Source organism: Oryza glaberrima, chromosome 10, assembly GCF_000147395.1.
Source record: "Oryza glaberrima chromosome 10, OglaRS2, whole genome shotgun sequence".
Classification (NCBI taxonomy): domain Eukaryota; kingdom Viridiplantae; phylum Streptophyta; class Magnoliopsida; order Poales; family Poaceae; genus Oryza; species Oryza glaberrima.
In genome coordinates, this window is record NC_068335.1 from 21,626,403 (window position 1) to 21,642,305 (window position 15,903).

The 15,903-nt window shown below is 43.2% G+C and overlaps 2 protein-coding genes across 3 annotated transcripts in view; both read right to left on the reverse strand.

Annotated features, from left to right (window-relative positions):
• LOC127786357 (uncharacterized) overlaps nucleotides 1-6,350 on the reverse strand; it is a 32,133-nt gene extending 25,783 nt beyond the window's left edge. The window contains exons 1-10 of one of the 2 annotated variants that reach the window (XM_052313736.1): nucleotides 6,038-6,350; nucleotides 4,151-4,254; nucleotides 3,925-4,059; nucleotides 3,790-3,840; nucleotides 3,522-3,616; nucleotides 3,333-3,450; nucleotides 2,657-2,758; nucleotides 1,906-2,088; nucleotides 1,668-1,828; nucleotides 831-1,001 (exon numbers count right to left, since the gene is read on the reverse strand). In XM_052313736.1, coding sequence (XP_052169696.1) covers nucleotides 831-1,001; nucleotides 1,668-1,828; nucleotides 1,906-2,088; nucleotides 2,657-2,758; nucleotides 3,333-3,450; nucleotides 3,522-3,616; nucleotides 3,790-3,840; nucleotides 3,925-4,059; nucleotides 4,151-4,254; nucleotides 6,038-6,134 — 1,217 coding nt within the window. In that variant the 5' untranslated portion in view covers nucleotides 6,135-6,350. Of the gene's footprint in view, nucleotides 1-830; nucleotides 1,002-1,667; nucleotides 1,829-1,905; nucleotides 2,089-2,656; nucleotides 2,759-3,332; nucleotides 3,451-3,521; nucleotides 3,617-3,789; nucleotides 3,842-3,924; nucleotides 4,060-4,150; nucleotides 4,255-6,037 lie in introns of those variants that run through there. The other variant, XM_052313737.1, reaches the window with a different exon arrangement.
• A 7,421-nt stretch (nucleotides 6,351-13,771) lies between these two features.
• Nucleotides 13,772-15,693, reverse strand: LOC127785769 (BOI-related E3 ubiquitin-protein ligase 1-like). Its single transcript, XM_052313164.1, has 4 exons — nucleotides 15,228-15,693; nucleotides 15,032-15,138; nucleotides 14,641-14,948; nucleotides 13,772-14,535 (listed from the first exon to the last, which is right to left on the reverse strand). Exons 1-4 carry the CDS (start codon nucleotides 15,302-15,304, stop codon nucleotides 13,972-13,974), a joined length of 1,056 nt encoding a protein of 351 aa, XP_052169124.1. The 5' UTR covers nucleotides 15,305-15,693; the 3' UTR covers nucleotides 13,772-13,971.
• Nucleotides 15,694-15,903: the final 210 nt, after the last annotated feature.

Here is a 15,903-nt window from a genome sequence, read left to right on the forward strand (position 1 = left end):
TACTAAACTAAATGCATTGAGCAATGAAGAAATGGTATAAGAACATGCACATGAAACAAGGCCTGGAGCAGAAGTTTAGTTTAACTCCATGTGTTAGTGCATGGATAATTACGGACAACCTTCGTTCTATTCTCTATGGCTCAAATGATCATGAAGTTGAACAGGACACTCATCTATTCATTGTACTTGTACATGTAAAAGCATAACAAAGCTATGAATCATATACTAAGTATTATTCATAGGACTAAAAAGGGCCATGATGTGTGCATTGAATTCAATAAAAGGAAATTTTAAACAGCAAGAATAACATACATAATCAACAGGAATATTCTGCAACAATTGCACAAAAGACAGGCATGTAACATGAGTAGTCATTGTGTCAAACAAAAAGGAATGCTGAGAAGAGCCAATGGAGTACACACTTTTACATTAATCAAGCATTTCAGTGTACTAAAAACAAAATGGTGTACGACAAAGCAGGTGAATAGGAATATGTAATCAGCTCCTTGATGTTCCCTGGGAACAGGGAAGTCATCGAACTACAAGCACATCAGGAAATAAATCAGCCACTGCAATATGATGAACTTCTTGCACTGACCAATGATCAACATTCAGTATGTGTTACATAATGAAATTGAAAATATGTCAATCTCACCAACTTCTTGCTTTCACATTTGTGTGGATAGCTGGAACAGATCTTATGGGGCATCACTACCAGTTTTTCACTTAATTACTATCTCAGGGCAACATCAGGGAGATGGTAATTCTCTTGGTGCATAACACAGAAAGCAGAAGTAGCAACAATAACTAGAAAAAGAAGAAAGAATTACCTCCATTGTAAAATGACTTCTATATCTAGTTCACGATCAAGTTTCTTTATATCCTCGTTATCATCAACAACCAATCGGCTCATGTCAGATTTCAATAAGGATGCATATACAGATACATATGTCTTTCTAAGTCTTGCATTTTTCAATAGTTGCTCCCATGATAGATTTCCACTGCATCCATTAGGAATATCAACATAAAATAATTGATAAAATCATACGTACAGGGGGAGAACACCATGAAAAAGTACAAAAGTTAAAACAATGCCCACAGCCATATGTGATTAATTAATAACATGCTTTGGGTATAATCAGAAATAGGAAGATTGAGAGAGTGATTTACAGTACAACAAATAAATGCATCAAATCTATTGTCTAGGCTCTCCAAATTGGTGCTGCTTGATTGCCTTGTTACTGCCCAACTCCTTTCTAATCTACAAAAATGTTTGCAGCAGCACAGCATGTACAGTTTCATAAAACCAATTAACCAGGCATTTACAGCAAAAGACTAATGCTAGAAATCATGAAATGTCAAAAAAGGAAGACATGAGTCTGAGAATGAGTAAAATAGATGTCGGAATGCATGCAAGATTTCTTGTTAAACATCCTTACAGCAAACTGTTAAACATAATCCTGTTTCATGCTTATAAACAACTTCGCATGATCACTATCATTAAACCTTGATTGTTAATACCAACTACAGAATTAACATCGAATGAGAGTACCTTCAAATATAATCTAGCGGTACCATCATATTCCAATAAACATATATTTATCCACAAGGAATTTCTATCTGTACACCATGTGGAAGCCAGAGAAAGATATGCAGAAAATACACACCTTGCTTTCTTTGTTTCATGAACCACCACCTTGTATGCATACTTCCACCAAGACCTTGGGTCAGATTTGACTGGCAAAGATGGCCGGTAGTGAGCATATTTGAGACGTTGATTAAAAGAAGAAAAATTATCAGCCATCTTCAAGACGTCCCTGTAGCCATCCTGATATAAAGAACAAGGCGTACACATTCAACAGTGCCATTGGCACAGAGGGAGAGAGAGAGAGGGAGAGTACAGACCTTAGACAAAGACAAAGTAACGTCATCCAAATCAACAGCTGCATTTTGCAAAGCCTGTCCGGTTTTCTTTGCTTCATCAAGTTGTATCTTCGTATATTTGGCTTTGCCAGAGATAGGTCGTAAAATGTAAGTGTGTGTTTTTGAAGGAGGATTAGAACTGTCCTGCTTTCTGAACTCAAAAATCTGAAATACAATTTATGAAGCAGCAAGAATTTGTCAAGTGGAATAAAATTATTGGATGTAAACAGTGATATTGACATGACCCAGCTTACGAAACCTCACTGCAACCCAGTGTCAGGAAATCTAGGCACAGTTTATGGCTGTTCAGTTAGTTAATGAAAAATGGACAACTGTATATGTGCAGAAGTATACAGTAATGATCGATGGTATGTTTTGTTATTAACACCGCCAAAGTGCCAAAATTATGGATGGGGAACAAGAGGTGAGATTAAGAGATAGGGATGAAAATTTGCTTAGTCCTCTCAAAAGATAACATTTCCTTTATATAAGACTTCCCTAACAATCTCAGTTGGGTAACTAATAGACTAGATGTACAGCTAAAGCTAATTATGATTGTTGCAGCTAACTTGCCAACTTCCTGAACAAGCTAGGTGACATCCTGCTGTATGCCTGCCTTCTTGAATCACTTAAATGGTCCCATGCAACAGGACAGGCAGTCATGGCCTCGTGCATAATATATATGCTCAAACATCAATTTTTTTATTAGCAATTGATTACAGATGGAAATTACCTGACTCCATTCTGAAGGTAATAGATCTTCCCAGGACTTAGCCACACTCCAAGGACTGCTATCAGAATCAAAATACAATGCCAGGCTCTCAAGTTCGACTGACTGCAAACCATTTGCAAATAAACTATAAAAAATCAAGATCCATTGGTATGAAAATTATGAAAGATTGTCACAAGGAAAAGAAAATGGACAAGTACATTACGCCAAAGATTCTTAATCAAAATACATTCGCATCAACTAGAGATGTTTCTTGTGTTCCCTACTGTTCTAGAGTTCAACCTTCTGTTTCTTGAATATCATAAAATACATCATATGCGCTTTAAGCTGTTCGATACAACTATACATCCATAGTGCTCTCCTCCATCACTCTAGAATTTGCATCAACAAAGTTCACTACTAGGCTGCGGATGGCTTTGTGTCATGATAATAGTGTGTTTTGGCACCTATTTTTGTCCAAATTAAGATTTGTATTCCTTAAATGAAGGATATTTGAATTGCACGCCCCTTTTTTGAGAACGGAATGTGTCTTATCGACCAAATGGCATTGAAATTGGTGTCCATGCCCTAACTTTACTTTCCAGAAGGTTTAGTAGTGAGTTGCATAGAGATACCGGTATCCAAAAAGTAACCAGAGCTATTAAGGATTATCAAATTAGTGAGCACCGAAACAATATACCTTCTTAACTCGGTCCAAATCCCCGCCTGTGGCAAAAGTCTCCTTTCCACGATCATCCACAGTAACTGCTGAAAGCTTTGAGAGTGCCAAACCTGCTGCAAAAGGGTGGCCTGGATTGCTATAGAGAACAAGTTATTATCATTCTATATGCATTTTTAAGAAGAAATTCAGTAAACAGGATTTAAGTACCTCTCTGTGTCCTCATATCTGATATGAATATTGCTAATTGACAACTTAATATTTCCAATTACAGTGCTAATGAAAGACCCAAGCCATGACGAATTCTTCAAGAACAAAAGTGCCAGTAAGAAATAAATGAAGTGTTCCAAAAATAATGAATGTTAAACACACAACATCAATCGAAACAAAGGTAGCCAGATTGACTATCTGGCCAACTAGGTGATCCATTATCATCAGTACATAAACACATCAGCGAAAAACTAAAAGGGCTAAATACCAGTTCAGATTTCAGCTGTTGTTGGCTCTCCAATAACTTCATTTCCATTTCCTGAGTGAATAACCACAGATCATCAATGCATATGGCACTGGCATTGTTTCCATAACTCACTTTAAAAGGTCACAAAGTAATTACCCTGACTCTACTTCTTTTTGCCTCTTGAACGGCATCCTCACTGCAACCTTCAACTTGTGTTGCTGGTTCAGCTAATATAAATATTCGATCAAGATAAACCAAAACTGGCTCTTGACCAAGCCTGCTCCACGGGACCTAATAATCATTCACACATTCATTCTTTAGCTCAGCACTTCATATCTTAAGGCAAAAGTAAATGCACTGAGCTGAAGCAATTACAGCAAACCTTGAGCTTCACTGAACCAAGAAAACCAGCTTTCACCCTCACAGGTAACTTTAATGAATTGAGAGCCTCAGGCTTCAACTGCATGTTCGTGAGTTCTACATCACCTGAAATAGTATTTCAAAAAAATGTAATAGCATTAAGCAGCAAAAATGGATATATTTCATTGATAAACAGGGTCAATAGCTAGCAAAAGGAAAAACAAGTGGGTTTACAAGTTCCTTCTGGTATTTGACCAAGTTCTAGGAACAACACATTGTGTTCTACTCTAAATATAATAAATGCATGCCATTGTCTGTTCTGCAACGAATACATGCCACTATTTAGATGAAACAGCTGAATATCATAGAATATTCTATAGGTGGCCTGAGGAGTTCCCAGCCCATCCGTCCATGATGCCACATGATGGAATTGCCATCTGATGCCTACTGTCATATGCTTCTCGTGATAAATAGCATCGTGCAAGTTGAACAAAATCCTGTGCATACTTTCATGAACTATTGAAATCCATTCCATATACAATGTGAATTTACCTACAATCGTCGTAACATGCAAACCACGGATACAGTCGTTTGATTTGTCTATGCAATCACTCAAACAACAATTTCCCTCAAAACATCTTGATGCTCTTACTGCCAACCATCAACACATGTTTTGGTTGATTGGCACCATGGAAAGCATATACCTAGTATATGTATGAATAGACCATCCAACTTTACAATTCTTCACAGAACTGGCAACAGAGAAGGACCAACTTCATATACTTTATGCGCTCAAGCTACAGGATCTACAAGTGAACACCACCCTACTCTTGTTTTCTTGCATCTTTATCTAGTTTATCCAAAAGGAATGGTCGTCTAGACAGTCAGACCAAGAAAATCATACATAGTGATAGTACTACTACTATTCCAATGATCACCTTGCATATTTTTAGCCATACACCACATTCCAGGCTTCCAGGCCATAACTGTCAGTGATAAGCAGAAGTAAATTGTCCAAACCGATAAATTCCCTAAATTCTGAATTACAGTTGCAACTCTGAGCGCTATGCTCTTGTAGTGTCGAGTAACAGCATCAAGATGTGTCTGTTAGCTAGAGAATTCAAGCGGTTTCTGGATTTCACCTAGAGGACATACTGGTGGCATGTCTAACATTTGCCCTCAATCTTCTTACATGGCTGCAGCTCTTGAATGGTATTCGTCCATGTTAAACATCCCAGATAACCGTGACATCTCCACCCTTGTCTGACAAACAGCTTCCTAATTCAATACTCTGAGCACCTATTAACACTCCACGATTTGACAGCAACCACAACTCACACTCTCACAGTCGCCAAAAAGCACTTGTATGAACTGCTGAGGTGCTGATACCAGCACAGCTTGACAAGATACTTTCGATCTGCAAAGCACTTCCCAGTCACTGCTCCGCATTATCGACATTGTCACTGCTTGTACCAACACTTGCATTCACGAAGTTTATGTTCCAATTGTGGTCCACGCATCAATGCCAGTCAGTTTAGTTCAGAAAACCAATGCGTACACACACCGATGGTCCAATCCTACATTGCTACCAACGAAATCAGCTTCCACATGAAGCAGCATCTTATGCAGACGCCAGCCATTTCCGATGGCACAAACGAATCCAACAATCACAAACTACACACTCAGATTGAACTTCCTAAAACTCCCAAACCATACGAAATCGCTGCTCCATAGCGATTCGCTACCTACCACTGCTTCTGCTGCAACCGCCACTACTCAGAAAACAAAGCAGAGCCGCAGCAAAAGTAGAGAGTAGCCGACTAAAGCCGCACGAACTAATCATCATCGACGGAAGCAGAGCGAGAGGAGGATAGGGAAAGGGGGGGGGGTGTGCGAATGAGGTCGTCACCTCTCCACACGCTGATCTTGAGGGCCTCCTTGCTGAGCCCCCGGACATAGTTGCCGAGGTACTTCTGCAGCAGGAAGGCGACCTGGTCCTCCAACATCTCCGCCGCCGCCGCCGCCGCCGGCGATCGGCGCCGCCCGCCGACGCCGCGAGAGCGAAGAGGCGAGCAGAGATTGGGGCGAGATGCCTCGCGCCTCCTCCTCCCGACCTTCCCTCCGCGCGCGAGAGATGAGAGAATCAATCGAGGGCACTGGACTAGAACTCAGTGGAAGCAGGCAGTCCACCACGGGTAGTTTCTGTGTCGAGGTAGGAAAGGAGATCGCTAGAAGGAGGAGGAGAAGAAGAAGGCGCGAAAATTACGGAGATGCCCTCGCGGTCGCGGCTGGGATGAGACGGGTGGCGTGGCGTCGGGCGATGTACGTGGTGCGTGCTGGTTAGTTACCGGCTCGGTCTGAGTCGTGTGGTAGTGTCCAGAGAAAATACACCTGGATTTGTTAATTAGTAAATTAAATAATTAATTGATTAATTGCGATCAAACCGAAGGGCGAGAAGTAATTAGAACCTTTTTTAATCGCGCAAGCTGGATGGATGGTCGAGCAAAGTCATAATCACGGTAGCAAGTGACTACCAAACCAGCTTATTGTCGTTGATGAAAGATTAGGAAAAAGGAAAGGGAAGAGAAAAGAAGAACGCGGCGTGGCACGCAAAGTGCTTAACCAAAGCAGGCAAATGTCGACGGGGGATGTGGACGACGCTGACGCCGGATGCCTCGTGTGCGGGGCGCGCGTGACGACTCGAGCGAGCACGCAAAGCTACCTCTGCGGCGTTGTGCTGCCGGCGTGGCCACGCAGCCCAAGGCGCAGCCAACGACGACGCGTTCGTCGCATCGCCCCCGGCACGAGCGCGACACCTGCCCCTCTCTCTGCCACCGCACCCGCCAATACGTGAGCCGCCCGTGGGTAGGGGCAACCGAAACAGGATAACAACTGAGGCTGGTTTAGGTTCCACGCTAAAATTGAAAGTTCGAAGGAATTAAAACGATGTGATAGAAAAGTTGAAAGTTTGTCTGTATGAAAGTTCGATGTAATGAAAAAAATTGAAAGTTTAAAGAAAAAAGTTAGAATCTAAACTAGGCCTGAAAGGGTATTTTCCTCGTCATCCACTCTTTCGGGCGTGTTTGTACTTTGTAGGAGTATAATGTACGTGTGTATATTTATAAGGTGAGCGTGTGCGTGTTACATACGTTTGCGTTTATAATGTGTTTAAAAAAAAAAGCCGCAATGCTACACACACAGCACATCGGTACATCACAGGAGTATGCAAGTAACATTGGTTAGACTGAATGACTGAGTGCCAACTACTGTCAGTCGGTCAGATGCTATACTGATGCTAATGCAAAAGGATCAATCAAAGGAAAAGAGGAGGAACAAAAGTCACCTCGAAGAACAACTCCTTTGGATGCCGGTACGCTAGCTTGGAAGCTCGATGGCATTGGCCAAGGCTGTCTTCTTTTCGAGCTTATTCCTTTCTTCTACCACACTCTGCTAGTTACTTACAAGAATGGTGATCTGTTCTGATGGGAAATTCCCGCTTTACCAGCCCACTGGAAAGAAGCCCGTCAAGAGCATTTCTGCTCTTCCATTTTGGAGTCAGCCCAGCCCGTTAAGAGTAAGCTACACTAGCATTTGGCCCACGTATCATTCTACTGTCATGACCGACTAGGCCTAAAAATTAAGCCCACTAGAACTGTTCGGAGTTCGGCCCAAAAATCACCCTTATACATAAAAATGGTTTATTCTCTGGGATCAAATGCTTTCGGTCATTGGATTTGGAGATTTGGAGTTTTTCAAATGAAACGGAAAAAAAATGCTTTGGTCATTGGATTGGCACTACCAACGTCCAGCCAATGAGGTCATTAGGCAAATGTCAGTGTTTATCTTGCCTTTGATCCTATAGAAACCAAAAACGGATGATGACACCATTTCTAGAACATACTCTGCCACTACCAGCATGATCAACCGATCTCTTCTTTATACTCAATCCGTTTCAAAATATTTGACACCGTTGACTTTTTAGTACGTGTTTGACCATTCGTCTTATTCAAAAAAATTTAAATAATTATTTATTCTTCTCATATCATTTGATTCATTATTAAATAAACTTTCATGTACACATATATTTTTACATATTTCACAAATTTTTTTGAATAAGACGAACGGTTAAACATGTGCTAAAAAATCAACGATGTCAAACATTTTGAAACGGAGGGAGTATTTGTCAAGCTTGCTTTCTCTTCCAAGCCACTCGTATTGCCATGCGATTGCAAAAACTTATTCCTTCTGCGGTTCTGCCTATTATCTTTATCGTATATACCAACCTTTTTTTCTTCTTTCCTCCCCAGAACGCCTATCTCATTTGACTAGTTTGCACCTGACAACTACCTCATTCCCAATCAGACAACAAGACATATAGACCCATACAAAGTTGCAAACTATAATTCAGATACGGCAAGTAGCAACAGAACAAGATGAGACAACAGCGTTACGGTTAGAATATCACACAGGTGGCAATTTGGCACTGATCCATCTGAAATGTGACGCCCATTTTCTGTGTGCAAACATGCTCGAATAGGAGTGTGTGCATCTTGTTTATGGTAGCCAAGATCGAGAGAGAAGCAAAAGCATCCATCCCTCTATTTATCTGTATGTCAGAGCTAAGCTCAAGTAATTTCTCCTGCCTCTGATGAATTTTCAGGCATTTATAAACAGACAAAAATGGTAACATCATTCAACACTCATGGATCTTCATGCTCTTAGAAAAAGATAATAATACCTCTAATTCTCAGACGTGATGCACGTGATCACCTGTTTACATGCATCTTGATGATGCGGATTACCAGTCCAATGTAATCAAACAGGCGTGTTTAATTTTGTGTAGTACGGGAGATCAATCAATTCAAGATTGACATGCAACATGCATGGATCGAGATCGCAGTGGCGGTAATAAATGGGTTGATTGGGTTGGGTACATATCTGTCCTACTGGTTGGGAGAATACGGATTACAGTACGTCCTTGGTGTATGTTCAGAAAGAAATTGGAGTACTGGTGGTAGTAATTAAGAGGAGCACTGTATGAGAATGGAGTACAGATAAGTATAATTAACTGGTAGAGAGTAAAGAAAGATTGTTGGGCACATGATCCTTGCCTGCCCAAGAACCGAAAGCATGAAAGAGGCGGCAGAAAAGATTCAGAGAAGTGGATATCCCCTGAAAGAAGCCTCCAGATAAAATAGCCTTATTCCAAGCAAAACTGATCAGGTGACCTCCCCTGAAAGAAGCCTCCAGATAAAATAGCCTTTTGAGAAAGCTTAGCCAGCAAAAAGTAAACGATCAGTTACTAGTGTTAATCAACTGCAATGATCAGTGCTTTGCCTACCTTGGCCTACAAATCAAAGTACTCCCCCCCGTCCAAATAAAAAGACAAATCCTAAATTTTCGTGTCCAATTTTAACTGTCCGTCTTGTATAAATTTTTTTATAATTCGTATTTTCATTATTGTTAGATGATAAAACATGATTAATATTTTATGCGTGACTTATCTTTCTATATTTCTTTTTATATTTTTTTCAAATAAAATGGATGGTCAAACGTTGGACACGAATACCAGAGTTGTCTTTTTTTTTTTTTTTTTTTTGACAGAGGGAGTATCTATCTAGGTTAGCATGCTCTGAGCTGGACTCAAGTAGTGTAGTCAAGTAGTCGTATCTGTCAAGCTGTGTGCAGAAAGCCAAGCCAATCTTCACCCTGATCAAGTGATGCACACAGGTGAAAACTCAACCTTGTCGATTATCTTGATGCCCATTATAAAAGCTGACTTGTACTAGAGTGATTATGAATGGCCTGAAGCGATAACGTACAGCAGTTAATGTGTGCTAGTAAAGGTTTTGTTGGATTAATTGCCGATCGATCGATTGGTGATTATAAATTCAGAACTGCAGTTAACAGCAAGCAGGGTTGCATCGATCGATTGCCTTATCATCTCGCAAAGCGATATGCATGATCGATCCATCGATCTACTTTGGATTTCACGCTAATGTGCATGCATGCATGTGGACAGACACACATGACATACAGAGTACAGTTTGGCACCTTTCGTCGCTGCCGGAATTGATGAACTAACAAACATTCCGGACAGAGTAGAAGAGAAGGAACAAATCAAAATCGATCGAAGCTGCGTACGCAAGCGCCGATGATCGAGTGAGTGACAAGGATGGCAAACCAGACTCAGCAGATGATGGTTGAGATCAGCCTCGATGATCTATCTATCTATCTATCTGCTCGTGCACTGCGCTACAGGCCAGCAGCTAAAATTCGACACGAAACTTATCGATCGAGAGCTAGCTAGCTAGATAGCGTCGACCTGATCAATCGTGGTATATACTCCCTCCATCCTAAAATATTTAACGCCGTTAATTTTTTTAAAAATGTTTGGCCGTTCATATTTTTTGAAAAAAATTAAGTAATTATTAATTCTTTTTCTATCATTTGATTTATTGTTAAATATATTTTTATGTATACATATAGTTTTACATATTTTACAAAAATTTTTGAATAAAACGAACGATCAAATTTTTAAATTTAAAAGTATTTAAGGAACGAGAGAGTATCATCTTGATCGACTGAATCATCCTTAACGCTAAAAAGACGTCTACGACTGAACTCGAGATGGGCGAGATCGGTGCATCTGGTTGCATGGATGGATAGATCTCGATTGATGTAGTTGAGAGGAAAAGGCGATCGAGATCGATGCAAGATCGTCCACGTAGCCGTCGAACATGTCCTGTCAGGTTAGGACCAAGCTGACCTGGCAGCCACTAGCCTCGAGTCTGCATGCACACGCATCACCAATGTGTCTAACAAACTATACGAAGCAAGATGAGCCCTAGCGAAAAAAGTAGTACATCCATTCTAAAATAATTATAAATATAGATTGTTTAGTATATATTTAAAAAGAAAAACTACGATAACTCTTATTAAATAGTGTGTAGATAAAAGGCTCCCATCGGATGGCTTAATAAGCCAAAGAAACAGCCAAATTTTGAGATTGATTTTGAGATATTTTCAACGTAGTTTCTTTATCAACATTGTCTTTTAAATCACCAAGAATACATTTATAAAAGTTTTATCTACAAATTCATTTTTATTTCGTAATAAGCCGTTTTGGCTTATTGGGAAATAAGCCAAACGATGGGAACCAAAATTGAGATGAAAGTTGAGAGTAACATAGAAAAAAATTAAGTATATTATGGATGCTCTGAGTTTATTGCAGGATGCACATGACGGGACATGGCACTACGTAGGGACTGCTTAGCACAACTCCAGCTGTATCTCAGCCAAACAGTTTCAGCTCCACCTAAAATGAGAGCGAAGGTGGGTTGAGCTCTCTCACAATATGAACAAGAGGTAGAGCTGGGTTTAGGTAGCTCCACTCCATGCCTAACTCCTAGAGATAAATTTAGAAGTTATGGCTCGACTGATCATTGTAGCTACTTGATGGGCTGGCGATTTGGGCCCACGAGCTAGCTAGTCTCCTTGACCCACCTGTCAGATGCCACCCAGCAGCAAGGAACAAAGTTGCAGCAAATCGAGCGCTCGATCGTGGCAGATCGAACTTTGGCATATATACACGTAGGAATAGTTTATATGTACCCAGTCGTGATGGATATCGAGTCGTTTAAATTGATTTCTTCCATGTGTGTTTGGGCTTCTTAACTTCTTTTGCGTGCTGTATAGTATATTGCATTATGATCGAGTACAAGTACACGTACTCCTACACTGTGCCGGACGCAAGTTTGCTCGTTGTTGAGTGTGTGCACCGATCTTGATCAATGATACTCTGCTTAGCCACTATTACTACACGTGTATTAAGTCTAGAATAAATTGGTCTCGCTTGTACACACTTGAAACATTATAAACATGCTACTATGTTTTTTTATAAGCATATTTGAATATAATTTAATAGTATGTATGATTGGTGTTGAAAATATTACTATATTTTTTTATAAGCATGATTGAACTTTAAATAATTTTAACTTTAGAAAGGTTAAATTATCCTACGATATAAAACGGAGCTGTATACACTAACTTCTTTGCAAACTGAACAATAAACCAAAATACCACTGCATGCATGCATGTGTGCATTTCATTGTGGACTGCTCCTTTCACGGTGCATATACCGTGTCCTCCTGCAGCAGCTGATGGAGATGGATATCAACGGACACGTCTGGAGTAGCAATTAACTCCTGTGACTTTTTCAGAAGATGTAGCTCATGACACAAGTACGTACCGTGTTGACAAACCATACAAGAAAATCGGAGTTTTTTTTTTTTTTTTTGTCTCTCTACACGCCGTGCTGGTCGGTCGACCTGTTCTCCACCCGCCAGCAATTAACCTGCACGCGATACAACCAACATGGGCCACGAATTGAACACTACCGTCTACCGTACCCCTCCGATTTTTTATAGAAAAGGGCCTTAATTTTTTTTACATTCGATTTATTTCAAGAATCAATATAAATATAAAAATATAAATCACGTATAAAGCATCTTTAATAGTAGTAAATTAAATAACTGCAGAATAAATATTTTTAAGTAAGACGAATGTTTAAAGATATGTTAATAAGTAAATTAACTGTGTTTTCTTAAAAAAGGAGGAAAAATAGAGAGCATTGTTCGCTCCCCACTCTATTGCTGAAATGAACTGGCATTTCATTACTGAAATACAACTGGTAGAGTAAGGTTTTGTCTCTACGCATCACACTGGTGTGACGGTGTCATCGCACCGCGATGCACCGAACAAAAAACAACTGCTACAGCAGTGTTATGCAGTATACTAAAAATCAGAGATATTGGTATTTAGCAGCAGCATCAAACATGTGGCTGCTATCTATACGTAGTATCAGTCTGTTTAGCGTTGCTTGATGTATCCTTGGTTAGTACGCAACCAACAAGTACACGAGGAAAAAAAAGAAACTTGACAAGGGCAGGGCATGCAACCAATATCCGTACCAATTCCAGTACATCCCTGGAAATTCAGAATTCAGGCGGTTCCGTTTCAAGCTGACGCTTCAATTCAGACTTGAGACGCAACATTTTTCTTTTCTCTTCAAAAAAATCTTCAGAGAAGCAACAATACCACACCTACAACATTTCTACAACCTACTCCACAGTGCACAGTCTTGGTGGGCCCAATTCTGGACAGCGGGGCCCATCTCTACTGCGACTGGGCCCACGGCCCAACAAAGCCTCCTCCACTCCTCCGCTTTTGATTCGCTGCTGCGTTTTGCATCGCGACGCGCGCCCATCCGCCCGCCCGGCGAACAACCGACAGCGCCGCCGCGACCCACTCCCGGCCGCTCGATCGCAATCGGACGGCCGCGCGCGCCCTCACGTGATCCCCGCGCATCTCCCGCCACTACGCCCCCCTCGCCTTTAACTGCAAATCGCCAACTGCGCTGGTGTCTGGTGGTACACATCTCGCTGCACTTTTTACTGCAGCAACTGTACAACGGACCAAATCACACAACACAACGCAGTAAAAAGAAGAAAAAAATTGCACTCTAGATCGATAGCGATCCAGTGTCAGTGACTGTGATTAACCCTCTGAAATAGTATATGATCTTGACTAATAATGATACAACCGAGCAGAAAGATGCCAATTATCATTTGGTCTTGACTAATATGATCTGATAACAGAGAGATCGAATTGATTAAGCAATGCAAAAAAAAAAAGAAACTAATACTAATAAAACTTTACAATTTTTCATTCATTGTTCAGAGTTTGGCTTTCAATGGCCATGCATGTCCCGAGGAGGAGGGGAGCAAAAAAAAGAAAAGAAAAAAAGGCGAGGCATTTCTGTACCAATCGTTTTCTTTTTTTTCACGAGATGAAGACCTGCACGGTGCCGGTGACCGCGCCGCGGCACGTGGGGCAGGCGGCGGCGATGGCGGTGGAGACGGCGGGCTCGCACGCCTCGCACACGCAGAGGTGGCGGCAGGGGAGGAGGACGACGGAGGATGGCCTCGCCCGGCACGTCCGGCACGGCCGCGACGGCGGCGGCGGCGGGGTCACCTCCTCCACTCTGTCCGGGTCGACGAACCCCGACTCGGCGTCGTCCGCGGCGGCGGCGTTGGGGTTGATGTTGTCGTCGTCCTCCGGCGACTTGCTGCCCCTCGCCTGCGCCGCGGCCGCCGCCGCCTGCTGGAGCTGCGCGTGGAGCGCCGCGGCGGTGGACTGGTCGGCGAGCGCCTTCGCCTGCCACGCCGCCGCCTCCGCCCGCAGCCGCGCGACGCGCTCCTCCAGCTCGGCGCCGCGCCGCGCCGCATTCGAGGCCTCCGCCTCCTTCTCCCTCATCCGGCGCGCCGCCGCCGCCTCCGCCGCGCCGAGCAGCGACCGGTAGTGCCGCCGCCTCACCTCGCCCAGCGCGCGGCGCAGCCTCTCCGTCTGCAACAAGCAAAAGCGACGCCACCACCATCATCAGAAAACACATCGCCGAACACCACCAGCGGCAAGCAACGAATCAAAACGATCGACATCGACGATCCTCACATGATCCTGGAACATACGCGCCATCTCGTTCTTGCACCGGTCGAACTGCGTGGCGAGCTCGTCGGAGAGGAGAGACGACGCGGAGGAGGTGGTCGTCGTCGACACGTGCTCCGACCCGCCGTCGTCGAAGTCGAGGCGGAGCCCCGTCGCCGCCGGCGGCCGCTTGTTGTGCAGCTGCGCCAGGCTCACCACCTTGTGCCCCTGCGCCTGCGCCTGCGGCTGCAGCGACAACATCTGCGGCGGCGGCGCAGCAACCATGGCCGCCGCCGCATCCGCCTCTCGCGGCCGCTTCCTCGAGTTGCCCCCATCTGCAAAAAACACCATCCATCTCAATCTAATCCAAGAACCGGGGAAAAAACACGCAGATCAAGAATCAAAGGCGATCAGTTACCTCCATCTCCATGCGAGAAGTCCAAGAAGAGGGGAGGCTGCTGATGCTGCTGGTAGTGATACTCCATGCCCGCCGGCCTGGTGGTCTCCGGCGAGACGACGACGCCTCTGCTCAAGAAATCCAAACCAAGAACACCAGAATCAATCACCCCATCCATCGTAACTCTTCCCCGATCAAGAGCAGCGACGGTGAGTACCTGGCGAGGAAGAGAGGAGGAGGCTGATGCTGCTGCTGGTGGTGATGGTGGTGGTGGTAATGCGCCTGAACTGCCATTGGTCCGCGGCAATTGCAAGCAAGGTGGGGGAAGAAAAAGAAGGGGGGAAGGAAGAGGAGGAATGAATCGAGGCGCGCGCCAAGTGTGTGAGGAGGCACCCCGGGGGCGGTGGTGGTAGGAGAGAGTTGCGGGCAGCGCGAGCGAACTGGTCCTCTCCTCCTCTCCTCTCTTCTTTTAATCACGGCTTCATCTCTCTCTCGCTGTTTCTTTTCTCTCTCACGGTCTCACCTCACACGCATCGCCTGGCCTCGCGCATGCAGACGCAGCAGCAGAGAGAACACGAGGAGGCGGTGACCCGCTGTTGCGGCTGATCGACCAGGACGTATTTGTTCCTCCCTCCTCCCCGAATTGGAGATCCATTACGATTGATTCGCATTTGCGTTACGTGAAAACAAAACTGGAGTTTTTGAATCTACGCATTTAAATTGCACCGTGTTCACACTTTTTTTTCCCCGTATGGCTAGATAAGGAAGTAATTAACCCATGTTCTTTTTAGTGTATATTCACCGAATTATTGAAATGAGATCTAGGTTTTAACTATTAAATTGCTTAGCCCTTTCATATTACTCCCTCCGATTTTTAATATATTGCGCCGTTG